The sequence below is a fragment of the Canis lupus genome, chromosome 9 (assembly GCF_011100685.1).
Source record: "Canis lupus familiaris isolate Mischka breed German Shepherd chromosome 9, alternate assembly UU_Cfam_GSD_1.0, whole genome shotgun sequence".
NCBI lineage: Eukaryota > Metazoa > Chordata > Mammalia > Carnivora > Canidae > Canis > Canis lupus.
The window spans coordinates 45,933,773-45,958,561 of NC_049230.1; the positions used below are offsets into that span (position 1 = coordinate 45,933,773).

The following is a 24,789-nucleotide window of genomic DNA, read 5'->3' on the forward strand; positions in this document are numbered from 1 at the left end:
TTCTTTCATATTTCTGGCTTGTCTGTCACCAGAAGTGTGGTGTTTGTCCCATACCAAGCAGTTCTCTAATTCTCTGTGGACACTGGCTGGTTGTCCTACAGTTCAGTTTAGTTCTAATACTGTATGCCTAGGGACGCCTGGGTGGCTCAGTGGTTGAGCGCCTGCCTTGGGCCCAGGGCGTGATCCTGGAGACCCGGGATCGAGTCCCACGTTGGGCTCCCTGCATGGAGCCTGCTTCTCTCTATGCCTATGTCTCTCTCTCTCTCTCTCTCTCTCTGTGTGTGTGTGTCTCTCATGAATAAATAAATAAAATCTTAAAAAAAAAATACTGTATGCTTAAAATTAGCATCAGATTCCACAGGTAAACACTGAGTTCCACAAAGCTACCTCCATACCCCTCTACCACCCCCAAACCCCAGTTCAGATTCTAGTCAAAAGTCTAGGTAATTACCTGTGCTTCTGACCAATTAGCTATGGATTGGAGGTTTCCACAACCCCCTCCTCAGGTTCGATTAGATTAAAGGACTAGAGTGTCTCACAGAACTCAAGCGAACAACCAGGTAGAAGAGGTACACTGGGCAAGGTGTGTGGGAAGGAGTGCAGTTTCTGTACTCTCTCAGGGTGCACCATCCTACCAGAACTTCCACATCTTCACCAACAGAAGCTCCCAAACCCTGTCGTTTTCCGTTTTTATGGAGACCTCTTTAGCTAGGCATGATGGATTAAATCGTTGGTCATTGGCCATTGGTTCATCCTCCAGTCCTTTTCCCCTCAGAGGTAGGGGATGGATGCTGAAAGTTCTAACTCTAATCACATGGTTGGTTCCCCTAGCAACCATCCCCAGTCTTAGGGGCTTTCCAGAAGTCTTCTCACTGACACTCAGGTGTGGTTGAAATGGGCTTCTTATAAGTAGGCTACCCTTCTTCCTCTTAACACTTAAGAAATTACAAGGGTTTTAAGAGTTCTGTGCCAGGAACCATGGATAAAGGCCAAAAAATACTTAGATCACAATATCACAATCTCGCATTAGGAAAGGAGGAAAAATTAGAAACTGTACTGGAAAAAGATCCCACTTACAATAGATTAAAAATAAATACATAGGGGCACCTGGCTGGCTCAGTCAGAGGAGTGTGTGACTCTTGATTCTTGGGGTTGTGTATTTGAGTCCCACGTTGGGGGTAGGGATTACTTAAATAAATAAAACTTGGGGGGGGGGAAGGCAAATGATAGAAGTAATATTAATGAGAAATGTACTTTCTTAAATATACATTTTTGGTTTTTTATTTTTTCATTTTTGTTTTTAAAAAATGTAAAGCAAGGGCACCTAGCTAGCTCAGTCAGAACAGGCAGCGGTTTGTGAGTTTGAGCCCCATGTTGGGTATAGAGATTACTTAAAAATAAATTTTTTTTTTTAAGATTTTATTTATTTATTCATGAGAGACACAGAGAGGGGTAGAGGCAGAGATACAGGCAGAGGGAGAAGCAGGTTCCATGCAAGGAGCCCAACATGGGACTCAATCCCGGGTCTCCAGGATCACACCCTGGTCTGAGGGCAGCACTAAACCCCTGAGCCACCTGGGCTGCCCTTAAGTAATACAATAAAAAATGTAAACCATATAATCTGTACTTTTTTGATAGCACTCAATACACCAGTAGTTTTTAGAATAATTTCTGTGTTTATTGCCAGGCCATGAGTAAACTCCGGGAAGGTAGAGACCACATTTATTCTTTGTTATGTCTCTGGGGCCTAACTTTTATTTTAATTTATCTTTTATTTTTATTAAATAAGTGCAACAACAGTGGCCACCTGCTTTTTTGTTACATCTCTATGATCAAAAGCAGCTTTTGGGACGCCTGGGTGGCTCAGCTGTTTAGCGCCTGCCTTTGGCCCAGGGTGTGATCCTGGAGTCCTGGAATTGAGTCCCGCAACAGGCTCCCTTTTAATTTCTTCTTTGATATTATGTTACTTTTTAAGTGTATTTGGTTTCAAATATTTAGAAATTTTCCAGAGAGCTGTTACTGATATGTAATTTAGTTTGAATATGGGTAAATATACATTGTGTGACCTAACCTGTTATTTTATTGTCCTAAGGTGTGATCTCTCTTGGTCAGTTTTCTATGTACTTAAGAAGAATGTGTATTCTTTTGTTGGGCACAGTGTCCTATCAATAAAAAAAGTCAGTTCAAGTTAGTTTATAGTATTGTTCAAGTACTGATTTTCTATTGACTTGTTCTATGTTATTGAGAAGGACTATAATTATGGATTTTTTCCTCTAGGTATTAGGTTTGCTTCGTGTATCCTGAAGCTCTGTTATTTAGTGCATTAAACATTTAGGATTGTTAATGTTCTCTTTATGAACTGACTACTTTATCATTATGAAATGACTTTATCATTGACAAAATTCTATGCTCTGAAATCTTTGTCTGCTATTAATGTAACCACTTCATTTTTGATAATAATCCTAGAGAATCAAGTTTGAAAAATATATAACCATTTCATTTTTCTTTTAGTTAGTATTAGTGTGGTTTATCTTTTTTCATCCTTTAACTTTTCACCTATTTATGTCTTTATATTAACTGTATTTCTTGTAAGCAGTATATAGGTGGGTCTTGCTCTTTTATCCAATTTGATAATTTCTTCCTTTTAACTGGGGTGTCTAGACCATTTACATTTAATATAATTATAGATATGATTAGGTTTAAGTATATGATCTTGCTATTTGTTTTTTATTTGTCCCATCTGAGCTTTTTTCTCCCTTTTTCCCCTCTGCCTTCTTTTGGATTGAATATTTTGTGTGATCCCTTTTATTTCTTTTGTGGACTTAAGAACTATTGCCTGTATTTTGCTATTCTAGTGGTTGGTTTAAGGTTTATAGTGTGCACTCTAACTTATTAAGGTCTACCTTTGAGTGATGCTACAACACTTCACTTAATAGTATGAGAATCTTACTTCTTTTTCTCTCTTCCCAGTCTTTGTACTATGGATGTCACACATTTTACCATTTATAAGTCTCATAGTATATTGTAATTATCTTTGTTTAAATAGTTATCTTTTAAAGAGACTTACTTAAAATCTTAGGTATTCACTTATATAGTTGCCGTTTCTGGTTTTCTTTAAAAAGATTTTATTTTATTTATTCATGAGAGACACAGGCAGAGGGAGAAGCAGGCTCTGTGCAGGAGCCCGATGCGGGACTCGATCCTGCAACTCCGGGATCACGTCCTGAGCCAAAGGCAGACGCTCAACCGCTGAGCCACCCAGGCGTCCCTAGCATTTCTTGTAGTGGAGATATGCAAGGGATGAATTCTTTCAGCTTTTGTAAGGTCTGAAAAATATTTCGCCTTTGACTCTGAAAGAGATTTTTGCTAGGCACAGAATTCCAAGTAGTTTTCTTTCTTTTCTTTTATTTCTTTTCGATTTATCTATTTTAGAGGTGGGGGACAGAGAGAGAAAGAGAATCCTGAAGCAAACTCCTGGCTGAGTGGGGACCCCAACACAGGGGCTCAGTCCCAGGACCCTCAGATCATGACCAGAGCTGAAATCAAAAGTTGGCACTTAATACCTGGCCACTTAACTGACTGAGCCACCCAGGCACTTTTTTCTTCTCTGTATTTTGAAGATGTCCTTTTGCTTGCATGTTACCCTAAGAGAAATCTGTGACCATCCCTATTTTTGTCCTGTTTTTACCATGACTTTTTCTCTGACCACTTTACAATTTTGTATCATTAGTTTTGAGCAATTTGATTGTGATGTACCTTGAAGTCATTTTCTTTGTGTCTTGGTGTTCATTGAGCTTCTTGGATCTGTGCGTATAGTTTTCATCAAATTTGGAAAAATTTTGGCCATTATTTCTTAAATATCCTTTGCGCCTCCAATTACATATATAAGCTGCTTGAAGTTGTCTCATAGTTTATTGATGCTGGGGTTTTTTTTTTTTTTTTAATTTTATTTTTCTAAGATTTTACTTATTTATTTGAGACACAGGAGAGTGAGGCAGAGGAAGAAGCAGGCTCCATGCAGGGAGCCCGATGTGGGACTCGATCCCGGGTCTCTAGGATCAGGCCCTGGACTGAAGGCGGCGCTAAACCGCTAAGCCACGGGGGCTGCCTGATGCTGGGGTTTTTGTTTTTCTTCTTTTTCTGTTTCATTTTGGATAGTTTCTATTGCTGGGCATTCGAGTTCACTAATCTTGTCTCATCTGCTATTAGTCCTATCTGGTATGTTCTTTTTCTCTGTCGTTGTAATTTTCATCTTTAGAAGCTCAGTTTGGGTCTTTGTTATATTCTCTATGTCTCTACTTAACTTTTGGGATATACAGAATATAATTATAACTTTCTTTGTTTTGGATTTTCTCTGTTTTTTAATGTTCTTGTCTGCTAATTCCAACATTTCTTTATCAGTTCTTGGTCTGTTTTTATCAGTTGATTTTTTTTTTTCCTTCCTCATTATCAAATGTGTTTTCCTGCTGCTTTGCGTTCCTGGTAATATTTGATTGGATGCCACAAGTTTTGATTCTTGTTAGGTACCTACTATAATAATTCTTGAGCTTTTTTTCAGGGATTCAATTAAGTTACTGGGAATCAGTTTGATTTTGGGAGTTAGTGCTTTTAAGATTTGTTAGATGGAGGAAAGTCTGGGTGGCTCAGCGGTTGAGCATCTGCCTTCGGCTTAGGGTGTGGTCCCAGGTTCAGGATTGAGTCCCAATCCTGCATCAGGCTTCCTGCGAGGAACCTGCTCCTCCCTCTGCCTCTCTCTCTCTGTATCTCATGGATAAATAAATAAAATCTTTAAAAAAAAAAATTTTTTTAGATGGGATCAGAGAGGGGCATTTATTCCTTGTCTAGTTATTCATAGTAGAGAAACATAGCCTGTCAGAATATCCTATGCAATTCTCCATGAATTGAAGTTTTCTATTCTGCTGTTAGAAACAGGTACTGTTTCTAGCTCAATATAAAGCACTGCCAGCATTCCCTCTGGTCCTCTCAGATGTTTCTTCACTGGCCTCAGTTTCTGCGCACACACAGCCAACCAGTACTCAGCTAACTATTTAAGGGGAACCTTTACAGATCTCTGGAGGTCACGCTCTCTCTCTCTGCAGCTCTCCCTTCTCTGGTACTCTGACCTGAGAACTCAAGATAAGATGTCTTGATATCTCCCCAGACTCTTAGCTCCATCTCAATTCCAGGCCCACTATCTGTGTCTCAATCTGGAAACTCTCAAGGCAGTAAGCTGGCACATTCTCACTCACCTTGTTTGTTTCCTGTGTCTCAGGGTCAATATCCTTCAATGCTTAATGTCCAATATCCTGAAAAGCATTTGTTTCATATATTTTGTCTTCTTTTTTGCTTGTTTTAGGTGTGAGGATAAACCTGGTCTCTTACTCCATCTTGTCCTATACATAGTTTTAAAAGTCAAAGAGTTTTGTGTACACTTTATAAATAAATAATAAAATTTTAATTCCTGTATAGTTAACATATAGTATTTTATTAGTTTCAGGTGTACAATATAGTGATTTAGCAGTTCTGCACAATATTGATAAGTGTACTCTTAATTCCCATCACCTATTTCACCCATCTGCCCACTCACCTCCCCTCTGGTTACCATCTGTTCTTCGGTTTGTCCCATTTTTTGTTTATTCATTTGTTTTGTTTCTTAAATTCCACATGAGTGACATCATGTGATATTTGTCTTTCTCAGGCTTATTTCACTTAGCATTATATTTTTGAACTCCATCTATGTTGTTGCAAATGGCAAAATGTGTGTGTGTGTGTGTGTGTGTGTGTGTGTGGCTGAATAATGCCACATCTTCTTTATCCATTCATCTATCAGTGGATGCTTGGGCTGCTTCCATAATTTGGCTATTGTAAATAATGCTATAATAAGCATAGGGATGCATATATCTTTTCAAATTAGTATTTTCATGTTCTTGGGGTAAATACCAATAGTGGAATTATGGATCATATGGTATACTTTTTTTTCTAATTTTCAAATTTTATTTTCTGTGTGTCAACATTTGTATTAATGCAGACTTTAGTCTGATATCTGTCCCCAATATTTCCATTTGTAATTGGTTAAATCAAAGAAAAAAATTAATTTCAAATATATACCATCAAAAATAAATATTCACTTAATGTGTCTTTCTGTTTTATGATAGCAAAAGGTTTTTCTCCTCCCCAAATAAAGATTCTAAGAGAAATTCAAGATTCCTTTGAATGAAAAAAAAACTACACCTTCTAAAACAGTGAGCTTATAGAACAATGCAGGGGATTGCTAGGCACACTTACCCTAAGAGGAAAATATGTCCAATGAATAAGAAATTTAGAACATGACTTTAAGCTTCTGTGAAAATTTTTAAGAAAGACTTTGCTTTATTTACTTTTAGCTATTCCATAAACACCAGAAGAGAAATTGGACATTTTGTTTTGTTTTTTTTTTTTTTTTTTAGAAATTGGACATTTTGTAATGAAACTTAGAAAAATTTCTTTTTCAATAAAGTAAACTTTACTTCTTTCCCTTTGGCTCCTTCTTCTAGTTCTCCTTACTGTGCAAAAGAGCTATTGAGTTCTTCCATATTTTTGGAAAGTGGTTTCCAAGCTGACTGGGCCTTCCACATAGGTTCTTGCACGGGGTTTTCTGGTCACTGGACCTATGACTTATCCAACTTTGAATATGGTCTTGGCCCATTCATGTTTCATGTGCTTTTTATTCATGAGACAGATCTTTGAGAAGCACAATATCTCCAACAGTGTATTGTTAAAGAGCATCATGAACGAAGTAGGTTTTTCACTTATTAAAATGGTTTAATAAGTGGGGATCCAAAATAAGCCTGGTCACTCTCACTTTGGCTGTTTTTTTGTATTGCTGTTCCAGTCACCTTCCACATGATCCATTTGGCATGGGCCTTCCACATGATCTATTTGGCATGGGCAGATGAACAAACTACTGACATCATATGGCTTTGGTTACCTCCTGGCTCTCCTTTCCCTGGATGGGTCCTGGTAGTTAATTTTTTTTTTTTTTTTTTTTGGTAGTTAATTTTTTTGAGGAACTTCTGTACTCTTTTCCACTGTGGCTGCACCAGTTTGCATTCCCACCAACTGTGCACGACGGTTCCTTTTTCTCTACATCCTTGCCAACACTTGTTTGTTGTGTTTTTTTATTTTAGCCATTTTGACAGGTGTGAGGTGATATCTCATTATAGTTATGATTTGTGTTTCCTGGATGATGAGTGATATTGAACATCGTTTCATGTCTTCTGCCCATTTTTAAATTGGATTGTTTTTCACTATCAGTTAATTTTTTTTTAAGATTTTATTTATTCATTCATGAGAGACAGAGAGAGAGAGAGGCAGAGATATAGGCAGAGGGAAAAGCAGGTTCCATGTAGGGAGCCCGATGCAGGACTCGATCCCGGGACTCTGGGATCATGCCCTAAGCCAAAAGCAGACACTCAACCGCTGAACCACCCAGGCATCCCTACCAGTTAATTTTTTGTAACTAAATCTGAAAAGATGATGGTCAATATGAATATTTAGAAAAGAATTCCTGGGATCCCTGGGTGGCGCAGTGGTTTGGCGCCTGCCTTTGGCCCAGGGCGCGATCCTGGAGACCCGGGATCGAGTCCCACATCGGGCTCCCGGTGCATGGAGCCTGCTTCTCCCTCTGTCTGTGTCTCTGCCTCTCTCTCTCTCTCTCTGTGACTATCATAAATAAATAAAATTTTAAAAAAAAATTAAAAAGAAAAGAATTTCTGACACAATTTATGAATAATACATATCTTTAAGGAAAGGTATTGAATAATTTTAAGAGTTTACATAATTTATTAAATCAATACTTTATATATTTTTAATATTTTATTTATTTATTCATGAAAGACACACACAGAGAGAAGCAGAGGCATAGGCAGAGGGAGGAGCAGGCTTCCTGCAGGAAGCCCGATGTGGGACTTGATCCCAGGACTCCAGGATCACACCCTGGGCCAAAGGCAGGCTCTAAACCGCTGAGCCACCCAGGTGTCCCTAAATCAATACCTTATACTAGCTATTTTAACTATAAATATGACATCTTTAAAAGATTAAAAATGGGGATCCCTGGGTGGCGCAGCGGTTTAGCGCCTGCCTTTGGCCCAGGGCGCGATCCTGGAGACCCGGGATCGAATCCCACTTCGGGCTCCCGGTGCATGGAGCCTGCTTCTCCCTCTGCCTGTGTGTCTGCCTCTCTCTCTCTCTCTCTCTGTGACTATCATAAATAAATAAAAATTAAAAAAAAAAAAAAGATTAAAAATGACTTTTCAGTTCAGTATAAAGATGCCAAAAGTTGTATATATGATTTTACTTACTTAACGTTGTCCACCATATATTTTCTTTATATTTCCCAATTGATTTCACAATAGGAAATTAAATAGATGTTTTTGGGGTTTTTTGGCTTAGAGAAGTAACTGTTCCAGTTAAAATTAAACTCTGTGTGATCCTGGAGACCCGGGATCGAATCCCACGTCAGGCTCCCGGTGCATGGAGCCTGCTTCTCCCTCTGCCTGTGTCTCTGCCTCTCTCTCTCTGTGTGTGTGACTATCATAAATAAATAAAAATTAAAAAAAAAAAAAAACTACCTTTAGGGGATCCCTGGGTGGCGCAGCGGTTTGGCTCCTGCCTTCGGCCCAGAGCGCAATCCTGGAGACCTGGGATCGAATCCCACGTCAGGCTCCCGGTGCATGGAGCCTTCTTCTCCCTCTGCCTATGTCTCTGCCTGTCTTTCTCTCTCTTTCTTCCTGTGTCTCTCATGAATAAATAAATAAGATCTTGAAAGAAAGAAAAGAAAGAAAGAGAGAGAGAGAGAGAGAGAGAGAAAGGAAGGAAGGAAGGAAGGAAGGAAGGAAGGAAGGAAGGAAGGAAGGAAGGAAGGAAGGAAGGAAGGAAGGAAGGAAGGAGAGTAGGTAAGTGCTTAGGTGGTTTCTACTGAAGGACACTAATTCACTGTCTTAATTTAAACTTACCATCAGGGGATCCCTGGGTGGCGCAGCGGTTTGGCGCCTGCCTTTGGCCCAGGGCGCGATCCTGGAGACCCGGGATCAAATCCCACGTCGGGCTCCCGGTGCATGGAGCCTGCTTCTCCCTCTGCCTATGTCTCTGCCTCATTCTCTCTCTCTCTCTGTGTGACTATCACAAATAAATAAAAAAAATAAATAAATAAATAAATAAATAAATAAATAAATAAATAAACTTACCATCATAATTTTTCAGTTTATCATTAATCAAAATTTATTAGTCAGGTTTTTGCCTAAGAATAAATAGATTGGATCCCAGTAATTTTTGTGCTAGAGGCAAATTGCATCCTTTTTTTTTTTTTTTTTAATTTTTATTTATTTATGATAGTCACAGAGAGAGAGAGACAGGCGCAGAGACACAGGCAGAGGGAGAAGCAGGCTCCATGCACCGGGAGCCTGACGTGGGATTCGATCCCGGGTCTCCAGGATCGTGCCCTGGGCCAAAGGCAGGCGCCAAACCGCTGCGCCACCCAGGGATCCCGCAAATTGCATCCTGTCTTCATTTTCCTATCTGGGACTCAGTTCTAGCCATCTGCCCCAGTGGAATCCATGGAAAGGAAAGTTTGAGAAGCTCAGGCCTGAACCCTCACACAGTAGTCAGCACACTCACAGAATGTTAGAAATAGAAGGAACTATTTGTAGAGATCAGTTGTTTTAAGCATGAGAAAAAATGAAGGTGAAGATGATAAGTGACTTGGCTGTCCCCAGCACAGCAGGTGAGTTGCTTCAACAAAGGAGACTTGGGAGGCCTGGGTAGCTCAGCAGTTGAGCGTCGACTGCCTTAGGCTCAGGTTGTGATCCCAGGTCGGGGGATTGAGTCCCATGTTGGGCTCCCAGCGAGGAGCCTGCCTCTCCCTCTGCCTATGTCTCTGCCTCTCTCTGTGTCTCTCTTGAATAAATAAAATCTTTTAAAAAAAGGAATGTTTTTTTTTAAAGACTTTATTTATTCATAGAGACACAGAGAGAGGCAGACACACACACACACATATATATATGTATATATATAGAGAGAGAGAGATCTTCCTTATTTAAATAAACAAAAACAGGGACACCTGGGTGGCTCAGTGGTTGGGCATCTGCCTTCGGCTCAGGGGCATGATCCTGGTCCGGGGACCCCGCATGGGGCTCCTACATGGAGCCTGCTTCTCCCTCTGCCTGTGTCTCTGCCTCTCTCTGTGACTCTCATGAGTAAATAAATAAAATCTTTAAAAAAATAAAAAATAAACAAAACCAAAATCAGTTATAGAGTGTTTTGTTGTGTGACTCTTCCATAATTTAACTAGCCTTGTGTTGATGACCCTTGGGTTGTTTGCTGTAGCAATCAAAACAGTACAGCAATGAATAATTTTATACATATGCAGGTATATGGGCAGAGTGGGTTTGATGGTCAGAAGTGAGATTGCTAGATCAATGGATAGATGTATTGGTGGTAGTTGGATATGGTTGGATTGCCCTCTGTAGCATGGTAACATCTGCATTCCCATCAGCAGTGAATGAAAGTACTGGTTTTTTCACAGCTGTGCCAATAGAGTAAGTTATTAATCTTCTGAATTTTTACCAATCTCTTAGATGAAAACAGATCTCAGTGTACTGTTTGTGTTCTGAGCAAGGTGAGCATCCTTTTAAATATTTGAGGGCTTTTTATTCTCTGAACTGATTGTTGTATTCTCCATTTTTATTTTGGGCTGTCTTTTTCTTTTTTTTTTTTTTAAAGATTTTTTTTTTTAATTTTTATTTATTTATGATAGTTACAGAGAGAGAGACAGAGGCAGAGACACAGGCAGAGGGAGAAGCAGGCTCCATGCACCGGGAGCCCGATGTGGGATTCGATCCCGGGTCTCCAGGATCGCGCCCTGGGCCAAAGGCAGGCGCCAAACCGCTGCGCCACCCAGGGATCCCTGGGCTGTCTTTTTCTTCTCCGTTTTTGAGAGTTCTTTAAAGAGTAGGGAGATTAGTCCTTTGTCTCTAGGTTATGAAGGCTTTTACTTTGCTTATGGTGGCTTTTTGCTATGCAGCAATTTTTTTGTTGTTGCTGTTTTTTATGAAGTTGAATTTTCCAGTCTTTTTTTTTTTTAACTTTGGAGTTTTGAGCCATTGTTAGAAATGTCTTCCTTACTCTAAAGTTATTAAGGCATTCACCTTTTATTCTAGTACTTAACAATTTCATTTTTATATTTAAATATAAAATTTTAAATATTTTATATTAAAATATAAATATATATTATATATATTTATATATATATAAATTTCATTTTTATATTTAAATCACCTATGAGGCTTCTGTCTTAGAATTAGTTTCTTGGTTTGTGGTGTTTTGAGCTTCACTTTTCACATAATTTGAAATTTGTGAGTTTTCTCTGCCCTCCTCAATTCACTAAAGATGTAGTCTCTGTGGGATGTTTGTGTATAGAGTGAGTTTTCATTCTCATTATTCTACATGGTTTTTAGAAGTGGGAAGATTGATCATCATTCTTCTTCCAGAAATGGAACCGTCTAGAGTTTAATATTTACCTACACAAAACATAGTAACTTGGTGCTTTAAATTGGAGAGGAAGATCTGGGGCCTATTTAGGTAAAGTTCTAAAATCTTACATTGGAATATTACATTTGTTCTGCAGTAGTAATTTTTTTTTTAAATGAGCACATTGGTTATCTTCTCAGCTATCAGGACAAAGCAGTGGTTAGCATATCTGTGAAATCTTTGGACACAGTACAGTTGAGGGAGAGATAATTGTGCCCAACTTTATCAACTTTGGCCAGATTTCTAATGTTTTTTTATGTCATATTTGATTGAGTGGTTACTTGAGACATTTTGTGTTTCAGGTACAGAATATTTGAGATAAAGATGGAGTTGAAAGCTTTGAAAGATAATTACCGCTTGGGGTCAGAACTATGGAACAAGGGAAAAAACTCCTTTGTCTCAATACTGCATTCCACTTGCTCTTCCATTTCTTCAGGGTCTGTTAAAGTGTAGAGGTATGAGAGAAGATTTTACTGTTCAGGATTATTTGCTATTAAGTTTCATTGTAACCAGATCAATAACACTTTGTTACTTGGGCCATCATGGAAATAGCTTTGTTACAGTGACTATTAACTTATGGTGTATTTCACAGAAATGGTTTCTGATTGTCTATTGTGAAGGCAAGGAAACTGTTATTAGTGAGAAGTAGAGTTAGATTTGTATCCTCCCAGCACTTAACCCAGAACCTGCAGCGTGGCAAGCATGGCATATCCGGTGAATGGTAAAATTAATTGACTAAACCCATCCAGGAAATGAGCAGAGGAATTCCAAAATGTGCAGTTGAAATTGTTTGGCACTAGTACCACATTAAATACAGATACTTACAGAATTTTCCAAATGTGAGGAATAAAACTTCAAACACATTCCATGTTTCATATGACTGAATTGGATGATTTTCTGTATCTACCAGTATATATTTTTGTCAATATGTCTATCATTGCTATGTACCTATACTATTTCTAACAATATTTTACTTAGATTTAAATTTTTTATGCAATATTTAGGAATAGGTATTACTCATTATTAAGAGGTATTGGAATTTTTTTCAGCCTGATTATGATTGGATTTTTATTTTTTTGCAGTTGTTAAGAAAGTACTTGCTAATAGAAATTGAGTTCTTGTTACTCTGTATACTCCATGGTCTTTTAGCTGATTTTTCTCAGCTGGTTCAGTTGCCATTATATATATATATATTTTTTTTTTTAAGATTTTATTTATTTATTTGAGAGTGCCTGTGAGCAAGAGAGAGCACAAGCAGGGAGAACAGTAGAGAGAAAGTCAGAATCTGACTCCCCACTGAGCCAGGAGCCTGACGTGGGGCTCCATCTTAGGACCCTGAGATCATGACCGCAGCTACTAAAGGCAGCCACTTAACCAACTGAACCACCCAGAAGTGTGTGGCACACCCCCCTCTCCCCCCCCCCCCCCCCGCCTTTTTTAAAGCAATCTCTATACTCTTATATGGGTCACAATCCTGAGATCCAGAGTCCATGCTCTAAGCTTGCTCCACTGACTGAGCCGGCCTCACCATTATAATGATAATAGAAATGATAGGTGTGAATGCAAGTAACCTGCAGAGTTAGAGTCTCCTTTTTTTCTTTTTAAGATTTATTTATTTGAGAGAGAGCATGATGGGAGGTGGGGGGAGTGACAGAAGGAGAAGGGAAGCAGACTCCCCGCTGAGTGGGGAGCCCAATGCAGGGCTCCATCTCACCAACCTGATATCATAACCCTAGCTGAAACCAAGAGTCACATTCAACCAGGCTGAGCCACCCAGGTACCCTAACAGTCTGCTTTTTTTTTTTTTTTTTTTTTTAAGATTTATTTATTTGACAGAGAGAGGGAGAACACAAGCAGAGGGAGTAGCAGGAAGAGGGAGAAGCAGGCTCCCCGCTGAGCAGGGGATCCCAGGACTCTGGGATCATGACTTGAGTGGAAGGCAGCTGCTCAACCATTGAGCCACCCGGACACCCAAGAGTCTGCTTTTTAAATGTCCTATTTCCCCCTGGTTCAGGACAGTGATAGGAAGCTATCATAGAGCAAAAGAGTCTAAGAATTATGAACTTGATTCATCTTACTAGAATGATTTCATTTGCAGGTGGCACAAAACAGAAGATTAGCATTAGTTGATTGCCTACATTGCTGCTTTGGGGTATAATTTCAGTTTTTAGAAAGATTTTCATTTAGCCATAAACTAATTTCAGGTTTTGTGGTCAGTAGCTGTGTTGCAGTGCATTACATTGAAAGGCAGTTGGGACACCTGGGTGGCTCAGTGGTTGAGCCTCTGCCTTTGGCTCGGGTCGTGGTCCCAGGGTCCTGGGAGCAAATCCCGCGTCGGGCTCCCTGCATGCAGCCTACTTCTCCCTCTGCCTGTGTCTCTGCCTCTCACTCTCTGTCTGACATGAATGAATAAATAAAATATTTTAATAAAGAAAGAAACAAACAAACTGAAAGGGAGTTGTTCCTATTTAGAATGCCCTAGGACTTTTGTCATCCATTTGGTTTCAGATGCTCTTGTCTCCTGTGCCAGATTTGCAAGTGTGATCCAACACAGAGTTAAAGATTACTCTAATAAGTGAATGATCACTAGGTATTATGGTTCTTAGTTATGTTCTATGTAACTAGAGTTTTGTCTGCCAGAATTGGTTGCTTACAATTAAAGATTAACTAGATGGTGGCAAAGTGGATGGGTCTAGTTAGACAAACCTGGTTAAGGTTAGGTTCTGCCTCCTGCTAGCTGTGTGTGACTTTGGGCAAGTTACTTGGCCTCTTTAACCCAGTTTCCTCATCTGTTGAATGAACATAATAATACCATCTTTGTCCTAGGCCTGAAGATTAAATGGAATAATACATTTAACCTTATACCTGGCGCATAGTAAACACTCAAAGATTGGTAGCTATTATTTGTTGGTTTCTTGTTAAGTATACTGTGCTTCATCAAGTCTGAGAATTCAGTGGTTGTAATAGACTGTACCATTATATTATGTACTGATAAGAAATTATAACACATAGATTACCTATTAGATTATATCGAGGACATGCAGTTTGGCTTTGGGATTGATTACCTGTGGGTTTGATTCCTGATGAATCCCATGCTGTCCATTCTTTACTCTCTCCTCTGGTAATCAAACTCTCAGCAAGTTCAAATTAGCCATACTATTTAGCTCCCATAGAATTATTTTTACCTATTTCCTTTCTAATCTACCTTAGTATTAAAAAATTACATACTGCCAATTTTTTTAAAGAAGTATGTTTTGGGGTGCCTGGCTGGCTCAGTTGGTAGAAAATGCAACTCTTGATTTTGAGGGCCTGAGTTTGAGCCCCACATCAGGTCTAGATGAGCTTATTTTAAAAGAAGAAAAAAAATAAAAGGAAGAAAGGGCAGCCCGGGTGGCTCTGTGGTTAAGCGTCTGCCTTCAGCCTAGGGCCTGATCCTGGGGTCCCTGAATCAAGTCCCATTTCGGGCTCCCTGCATGGAGCCTGCTTCTCCCCTGTGTCTCTGCCTCTCTCTCTGTCTCTGTGTCTCTTATGAATAAATAAATAAAATCTTAAAAAAAAAAAAAGGAAGAAATACATATACTTTGTTGTGCTAACATAACTGCTCTAGCTTCTTGTGCACCATAGTTCTATGTGGCTTCAGATTTAGTACCTGTGAAAAGATATACAAGATATCTATTATACTTTTTACCAAAAAGAGTTACTGTTGTAGTACTTTTGTGTAAAACTTGTCATCTCCCTCACCCCGATTTTTTTTCTTTCTCTCTCTCTCTCTCTTTCTTTATTTTTTATTTTTTTTATTTTTTATTTTTTGGTAAATAAACAATGCCTGATTCTTAAGGAATAAACTTTCAATCCAAGTTTCTTGTCCTCACCAGAAAACTATTGTGGAGCAGGGACTTGGGCTTCAATTCTTATTCTCACAGCAAACCAGATTTTACTTCAAATAGTTAGCAGTTAATTACACTTGTCTCAAATCAAAAGATTCCAATTTTGTTTTTAAGATTTAATTTATTTGTTCATGAGAGATAGAGAGACAGAGATATAGGCAGAGGGAGAAGCAGGCTCCCTGCTGGGGGAGCCTGATGTGGGACTCGATCCCAGGACCCTGGGATCAGAACCTGAGCCAAAGGCAGACCCTCAACCACTGAGCGACCCAGACATCCTGGGAGAGAAAAGATCTGATAGATTTTTAGCTACTGCAAATGGAATATACATATAATTTTTTTTTAAAGATTTTATCTTATTTATTCATGAGAAACACAGAGAGAGGCAGAGACACAGGCAGAGGGAGAAGCAGGCTCCATGCAGGGAGCCTGATGTGGGACTCGATCCTGGGACTCCAGGATCACTTCCCCGGCTGAAGGCAGGTGCTAACCGCTGAGCCACCCGGGCTGCCCTGTATATAATTTTTTTAACCTAAATGTAGACTGGCAGGCATTTAAACATGAATAATTAGGATTTTTATGTGTTCAGCATGGAGTTTCTGAACAAAGACCAGCTGACCCCCTCCTAATACTCTATAGATATTTCTTCAGCAGCCATTACCCTAGTTTAGTTGTAAAATATTCAACAGTATTTTGTTAGTGTTGTTTTTAATTAAAAATTCATCTTAATCATTTTTAAGTGTGTAGTGTGGTCGCATTAATTACATTCACGTTGTTGTACAACTGTCTCACATCCATCTCCAGAACTTCTTTTAATCTTTTTTTTTTAAGATTTTGTTTTATTTTTTTAGGATTTTATTTATTTATTCATGAGAGAGAGAAAGAGAGAGGCAGAGACACAGGCAGAGGGAGAAGCAGGCTCTATGCAGGGAACCTGATGTGGGATTCGATCCCGTGACTCCAGGATCACACCCTGGGCTGAAATTGGCGCTAAACCACTGACCTACCCGGGCTGCCCTAAGGTTTTATTTATTTATGAGTAATCTCTACACCTAGTGTAGGACCTGAACTCACAACCCTAAGATCAAGTGTTGTGTGCTCTGCTGACAGAGTCATCCTGGCACCTGTACATAACTTTTTCTTTCTTTTTTTTTTTTTTTTTTAATTTTTATTTATTTATGATAGTCACACAGAGAGAGAGAGAGAGAGGCAGAGACACAGGCAGAGGGAGAAGCAGGCTCCATGCACCGGGAGCCCGATGTGGGATTCGATCCCGGGTCTCCAGGATCGCACCCTGGGCCAAAGGCAGGCGCTAAACCGCTGCGCCACCCAGGGATCCCTACATAACTTTTTCAATCATTATCTCAAACTCAACTCTACTCATTAAACTACAGCTCTCAAAAAAAATAAAAATAAATAAAAATAAACTACAGCTCTCAATCCCCTACTCCTGGCCAGTTTCTAGTAACCACTATTCTATTTTCTGTCACTGTAATTTGATTACCCTAGGTACCTCATAAAGGTTAGTTACGTTTTTATATAAATTAAATGTTAAGAGATCAGCATCATCCCATGACCATGTCCTACTCAGCAAGATACTTGAAGAAGCAGGCATGATAACAAGGACGAGACTTTATATGTTTGAGACAGTGGAACTAGGATGGAGTGGGATTTATTTGTATGGCTCCATCTTTAAATGTTTATTTTTCTATTAAAATTTTTTTTTAAGATTTTATTATTTATTCATGAGAGACACAGAGAGAGAGAGGCAGAGACACAGGCAGAGGGAGAAGCAGGCTCCATGCAGGGAGCCCGACGTGGGACTCGATCCTGGGACTTGATCCCGGGACTCCAGGATCATGCCCTGGGCCAAAGGCGGCGCTAAACTGCTGAGCCACCCAGGGATCCCATCTTTAAATGTTCAAATCTTTTGATTCTTTTGAATATATTTCATGAAGCAAGTAAGAATAGTTTTATTTTTTCCAGTTATTTAGCCCTAATACTGTTCACTAAACAACTCAGTTTTCCTAATGGTTTAGGAAAAGGTTTTCTTTAAAATTTCAAAATGCTGGGCACCTGGGTGGCTCAGTCGATTAAGCATCTGCTTTCGGCTCAGCTCATGATTCCAGGATCCTAGGATTGAACCCCACATTGGGTTCTCTCCTCAGCAGGAAGTCTGCTTCTCCCTCTTCCTTTGCCCCTCTCCCCTGCTTTCCAATTTTAGTATATGTGCTGCCGAAGCGAGCACTCCCTCTCCCCTGCTTAATGCTCTCTCTTACTCTCTCAAGTAAATAAAATCTTTTTTTTTTTTAGAAAAAGATTTCCTGGGGTACCTGGGTGGCTCAGTGGTTGAGCATCTACCTCTGGCTCAGGTCATGATCCCAGGGTCCTGGGATCGAGTCCCACATCAGGCTACCCACAGGGAGCCTGCTTCTCCCTCTGCCTATGTCTCTGCCTCTCTCTGTGTGTCTCTCATGGATAAACAAATAAAATCTTAAAAAAAAAAAAAAAAAGAATTTCCCCGTACAAACCTAGATAAATAAATAAAATTGCAAAATGTTCCATCACTAGGTACTTTGTCAAAGAAGAGCAGTTTTCCCATGCAATTTCATATGACACGTTGTAAATTCAGAGATGATGGGAAAGCTGAAAAGTAAATCCAAAAACTCATTATCAATAATCTAGATTCTTTTTTCTCTGTAAATAAAGTCTCTCACAACAAAAAGAAAAGGCATCCAAATTGGTAAGGAAGAAGTAAAACTTCCACTATTTGCCAATGACATGATACTATATATAGAAAATCCTAAAGATGCTACAACTGATACATGAATTCATTGAAGTTGCAGGATACAAAATCAATGTATAGAAATCTGTTGCAGGGATCCCTGGGTGGCGCAGCGGTTTGGCGCCTGCCTTTGGCCCAGGGCGCAATCCTGGAGACCCAGGATCGAATCCCACGTCGGGCTCCCGGTGCATGGAGCCTGCTTCTCCCTCTGCCTGTGTCTCTGCCCCTCTCTCTCTCTCTGTGTGACTATCATAAATAAATAAAAATTAAAAAAAAAGAAGAAATCTGTTGCATGGTGCACGTGGGTGGCTCAGTCGGTTGAGTGACTCTTGGTTTTGGCTCGGGTCATGATCTCATGGGAATGAAATCATCCTGGGACTCAATCCTGGGACTCTGGGACCACGCCCTGAGCTGAGGGCAGACACCCAACCAAGGAGTCACCCAGGCATCCCAACTTTAAGTTGTATTAAATCATAGTAATCAAAGCAGTATACTACTGGCACAGAAATAGACACATAGGTCAATGCAACGGAATAGAAAACCCAGGAATAAACCCACAATTACATGATCAATTAATCTTTAACAAAGGAGGAAAGAATATATAATGGGAAAAAGACAGTCTCTTCAACAAATCGTGTTGGGAAAACTGGACAGCTCCATGTAAAGGAATGAAACTGAACCGCTCTTTTACACCATACCCAAAAATAAACTCAAAATTGATTAAAGATGGGCAGCCCAGGTGGCTCAGCGGTTGAGCGCCACCTTCAGCCCAGGGCAGGATCCTGGAGACCTGGGATTGAGTCCCATGTTGGGCTCCCTGCATGGAGCCTGCTTCTCCCTCTGCCTGTGTCGCTGCCTCTCTCTCTCTCTCTCTCTCTCTCTCTCTCTCTGTGTATGTCTCTCATGAATAATTAAATAAAATTCAAAAATATATATCCTTTAAAAAAATTGATTAAATACCTAAATATGAGACCTAAACCATAAAAATCCTAGGAGAACATAGGCAATAATTTCTTTGACATTGTCCATAGCAACATCTTTCTTACATGTGTTTCTGGAGTAAAAATAAACTATTGGGACTACATTAAAATAAAAAGCTTATGCACAACAAAGGAAACAGCCAACAAAACTAAAAGTCAACCTACAGAACGAGAGAAGATATTTATAAATGCCATGTCTGATAAAGACTTAATATCCACAATATATAAAGAATGGATACAACTCAATACCCAAAAACCAAATAACCCAATTTAAAAATGGGCAGAGAGGGGATCCCTGGGTGGTGCAGCGGTTTGGCGCCTGCCTTTGGCCCAGGGCATGATCCTGGAGACCCGGGATCGAATCCCACGTCGGGCTCCCGGTGCATGGAGCCTGCTTCTCCCTCTGCCTGTGTCTCTGCCTCTCTCTCTCTCTCTCTCTGTGTGCCTATCATAAATAAAAATAAAAAATTAAAAAAAAAATAAAAAAAATGGGCAGAGATATAAACAGACAGTTCTCCAAAGAAAATAAACAGATGGCCTACAGACACAATGAAAGATGCCCAACATCACTCATCATCAGGGAAATGCAACTCAAAACTACAATGAGATGTCACATCATACCTGTCAGAATAGCTAAAACCAACAACACAAGAAACAAGTTTTGTTGAGGATGAGGAGTAACGGATCCCTCTTGCCCTGTTGGTAGGAATGCAAACTGGTGCAGCCACTGTAGAGAACAGTATGGAGGTTCCTCAAAAAGTTAAAAATGGAACAACCTTAGGATCTAGTAATAGCACTATTGAGTATTTACCCCCAAAATGCAAAAACATGAATTTAAAAGAATACATGCACCCTTGTGTTTATTGCAACATTATTTACAATAGCCAAATTATGGAAATAGTCCAAGTGTCCACTGATAGATGAATGGATAAAGAAAATGTGGTAAATATATACATTGTAGTATCATTCAGCCTTAAAAAGATGATTAAAATCTTGCCATTTGGGGATCCCTGGGTGGCGCAGCGGTTTGGCGCCTGCCTTTGGCCCAGGGCGCGATCCTGGAGACCCGGGATTGAATCCCACATCGGGCTCTCGGTGCATGGAGCCTGCTTCTCCCTCTGCCTGTGTCTCTGCGCCTCTGTCTCTCTCTGTGACTATCATAAATAAATAAAAATAAAAATAAAAAATTAAAAAAAAATCTTGCCATTTGCAGCAACATGGATGGAGTCAGAGAGCATTATGCTAAGTGAAATAAATGAATCAGACAAATACCATATGATTTCATTCATATGTGGAATTTAAGGAAGAAAGCAAATGAGCAAAGAAAGAGAAAGAAGCAAAGAAAGAGACTCTGAACTCTAGAGAATAAACTGATGGTGACCAGAGGAAAGGTGGGTGGGGGGGATTGGTGAAATTAGTGATGGAGATTAAAGAAAACAGGTTCTCAGTTTTCCCTCCATAGGAAGAACTAAAGAATAAGCAATTCTGTTTTAACCTTTTTAATTTTATGCTGTTTATTTTACTCTAATGTCACAGATAATAACTCTCATTTTGTTGTACTAGTTAAGAGTAATATTGGTAGAAGGAAATGAAGTCAGTGTTTAGTAGGCCCAGTTCAGTGAGGGCTTTGGGAAACCCAGCAGGAATAAGCCTAGTGATTGGAAAAGGCAGGCAGGGAGCCCTTTCATCAGTCCTCGCCATTTTGTTGCTAGGACTTTCTAGGAAATCTTTTTGAGCTGTACTCTGTGCTGCAGGTACTCTTGGTGAGCAGCCTGGATTAGGTTGACTTCTGCTTTCAGTGCCCCTCACAAAGGCAAAATCAAATTCCATAAATCAATTATTTTTAATTGGGTATATTTTGCAGTTTTAACATTCTTCAACTCATAAACATTTGTAGAAAGGGTGAGGGGCAAATAAATAGTCTCATGGTGTGGGATTTCTTATTTTCCGCTTGAGAGACCTGTTCCTTTCCCCTCCTTTCCTTTTAATCTTTCTGTTTCCTTGACACACCTGCTTCTGAACTCCATCTCATCTCTTCCTGCTGTGACAGTTCACTAGCACTTCACGGTACCTAAGGCTCTTTCAACTCTTATTTTCCATCAACTGTCAGTTGCAAAATAAGGTTGCTTTGTTTGGGAAGGAAAGGGTAGAATCCTTTCTGAATGTCTCCTTTTCCTTTGAAGCAGGAGCACTTCAGAGACAATTGAACTGCTTTTAGGCTTTTCTTACCACCCAGCTTTTTCTTCTGATAGATCCTACCTTGAACACAATTATGTTGATGGCATCGATCTGTTGCTATGGAAATAGTGATGATGTCACAGATTCAGCCAGTGACTTGACTTCAGGTTCATGCAGGAGAAATGGGCAAGACTTTAGGGGAGAACCTCATTAAAACTGAAAGCTATTGGGACGCCAAGGTTGCTCAGTGGTTAAGTGCATCTGCCTTCTTGGGGCGTGATCCTGGGGTCCTGGAATCGAGTCCCACATGGGGCTCTCTGCATGGAGCCTGCTTCTCCCTCTGCCTGTGTCTCTGCCTCTCTATCTATCTCTCATGAATAAATAAATAATTTTTAAAAATCTTTTTTAAAAATCCGAAAACTCAATTATAAGCAGGTGAAAGGTAAATGGAGCCAACCTTTTATATAATGAAAACAGATGTGAACTCTTAGCAAATGGACTGCATGTAGTTGAATACCCCAGCATGAATTCTGACCCATGAGAGTCTAACAAAATAAAAAATTTACATTTTCTCAGAGTATTTCTTCTACTTAAGTTTAAATCTTTTAGCCTGAATTATTTGCACTAAAATTGTTTTTCTTTTGGTCCTCAGGACATGGGCAGCAGCAGGCAGTTCCTTCTCCAGTCTCAGCAGCCAATCCACCAGCCAACAAGCCCCAGCAACAGAATGGGAGCTCAGCAATGGGTAAATGGCCACATGAAGACATGTGCTAGATATATGTATCAGGCTTCTGAATAATGTTTTGAAATTTAATCTGGGACTAAAGGGAATTTTTCAAAATCCTGATCATGATAGTTGGTTCTTGCAGAGGGGAATTCCAGTTCTTACTATAAAGTGTGTGATTGAAGAAATGATTAAAGATAGTCTTTTAAAGATACTTAATATGCCTATTTTCATCAGAATGATATACTGTTCTCTGTTAATAATTTATTTGGTACTTTCTCACATCCTACATTTTATTACACTCTTTTGACTTTGTGAATTTACATACCTTTAAGTTCTTGCCTTTTAACTATTTGGAATCCACTTGTCTCTCTCCAAGTTTCCCATTCGGGGTTCTCATAGGTATTTATCTTAACGTGAAGATGGTATCATTTATGTTGGTCCTAGGTTCTGTTTCTCAGTCTCATGGATGAGAAATCTTCCTTTACCTGTCTCTTGCAATACGGTCCTGAGAGACTGTAATGGAATCATTTTGTTTACTTTCTTCCCTTCACTTGAGGAACTATTAAAAATGAGGATTTGGGTTGGATTTATTTTTAGAGGTTCTTTTTTCTGTCACAGCTTCTTATGTCCCACCTCTTCTCCCCTCAACTCTTAATTACTAATTTTCAGTGCTGAAATTTTAAGAAAAGCAAGGTTAAGACGTCACTAATGTTACTGTGAAACTTTGAGGACATGGGACTTTTTCCCCTTTGGTTTTTTATGTTTTTATCTACTTTGCAATATCTGTCAATCTTATCTTCTATCTCCTTTTATAAGTGGATCTATTTATATATACAACTTGCAAGTTATGTACTGTTGAAAGAGGTCATGAAATAGATTTAGTATCTAAAGTGGTGAATAATCTAATAATTAGTCACTTCCTTAGGCTGAACTACAAGTAGTATGTTATTCCTCTCCCTCCTCCCACAGATGTATTTTCCCAATTGTCAATCTTTGGCTTATATTAACTTTTTTTTTTTAATTTGTTTTTTGAAAGAGAAAGAGAAGAAACAAGCAAGAGAGCACAAGCAGGGGGAGTGGCAGAGGCTGAGGGAGAAGCAGGGCTCCCTGCTTGCAGGGGCTTGATTCCAGGACTCTGGGATCATGACCTGAGCCGAAGGCAGAAGCTTAACCAACTGAGCCACCAATGAGTCCCTAACATTTATTTTTAAAAATCAATTAATGTTGTCTAAACACACATCAACTGGGTGGTGAAAGAAAAGAAGACTATATTGAGGGGAAGTGTGTGTATGTGTGTTATAGAACTATATCTTATAAAAAAAAAAAAAACTATATCTTATAGATAATATTAGGTATATGTACACATGCATATATTCTTCAAAGTTCATGTGCTTCTTGCATAACTTTGAGGCAATTATTACTGTCGTATGTGTAGTTTTCTCTTGACTCCCCAATTAGAATAGAATATGTTAAGATCCAGGACAGTCTCTGTATAGTTTTTACTAAATACTGCAAATACCTAGAATGGTGTCTTACAGGTTTGGAAACTCAATAAAGAAATGCTGAATAATGGTAGATTTACATTTCCAGCCAAATTCCATCCTAAAGAAATGCTTTGGTAGAGAAGATATGAAGTAATTGGACTGAATTGTTTTCTGAGTTTGGAGGTTGAAACTTCATAAAAACTGCATATAGGGCAGCCCGGGTGGCTCAACAGTTTAGCACCGCCTTCAGCCAGGGCCTGATCCTGGAGACCCAGGATCAAGTCCCACTTCGGGCTCCCTGCATGGAGCCTGCTTCTCCCTCTGCCTGTGTCTCTGCCTCTCTCTCTCTCTCTCTCTCTCTCTCTCTGTCTCTCATGAATAAATAAAATCTTTAAAAAAAAGAAAGAAAACATTTTTCTGAGGATGTTTGAGGTAAAATATTTGTGGTAGGACCCTTCACCTCAGATGGTTCATCCATTATGTGCCTTACCTCCTAGCCTTTCCTTTTGCTTTTTTTTCTTATGCAACTAGTGACTTACTGTCAGTATTACCAGTCAAGGAGGTTGCTTGATTTTCTTTCTCTAACCCATTATCTTGCCCATTGATACAAGAGGACAGTCTAAGAAAGATGGGCCAGAACAGTGTCTGGACTCACCAGAATTACTATCTTGACCTCAGTCAGAGCTTAAGTCAACAGATAAAGTAGTAAGCTTCTGTGTGCCCAGGCTTCATTCACAGTTACTTTCCTAGCCTCCTGTTTTGGTCTCTGTTTGTTTTTTGGGTTTTTTTGTTTTGTTTTTTTTTTTTTTGCTTTTGTTTCTAAGATTTTATTTATTCGTCAGAGACACAGAGGCAGAGAGAGAAGCAGGGTTCCTGCAGGGAGCGGATGTGGGACTTGATCCCAGGACCTCGAAATCATGCCCTGAGCTGAAGGCAGACGGCTCAACTGCTGAGCCACCCAGGCGTCTGTGGTCTCTATGTAATCTCCATATCTCTTTGATTACTAAAAAGGCAGAGTTTTGCTTTCATTTTATATTTCACCAGTGACATCTCAGTAATTGAGAGTTATTACAACATTTGTTTAAAATTTACATAGAATAGGGCAGCCCTGGTGGCTCAGTGGTATAGCGCTGCCTTCAGCCCATGGTGTGATCCTGGAGACCCGGGATCGAGTCCCACATAGGGC

At 39.5% G+C, this 24,789-nt stretch overlaps 1 protein-coding gene and 1 pseudogene across 1 annotated transcript in view; one reads left to right on the forward strand and one right to left on the reverse strand.

Moving 5' to 3' along the window:
* The window catches only part of RPA1 (replication protein A1), a 76,291-nt gene that overhangs the window by 29,165 nt on the left and 22,337 nt on the right, over positions 1–24,789 (forward strand). Inside the window, exon 6 of the mRNA XM_038548492.1 lies at positions 22,045–22,137. Within this exon, the coding sequence (XP_038404420.1) occupies positions 22,045–22,137 (93 nt within the window). The remainder of the gene's footprint in view (positions 1–22,044; positions 22,138–24,789) is intronic.
* On the reverse strand, positions 6,540–6,911 carry LOC102154480 (annotated as a pseudogene).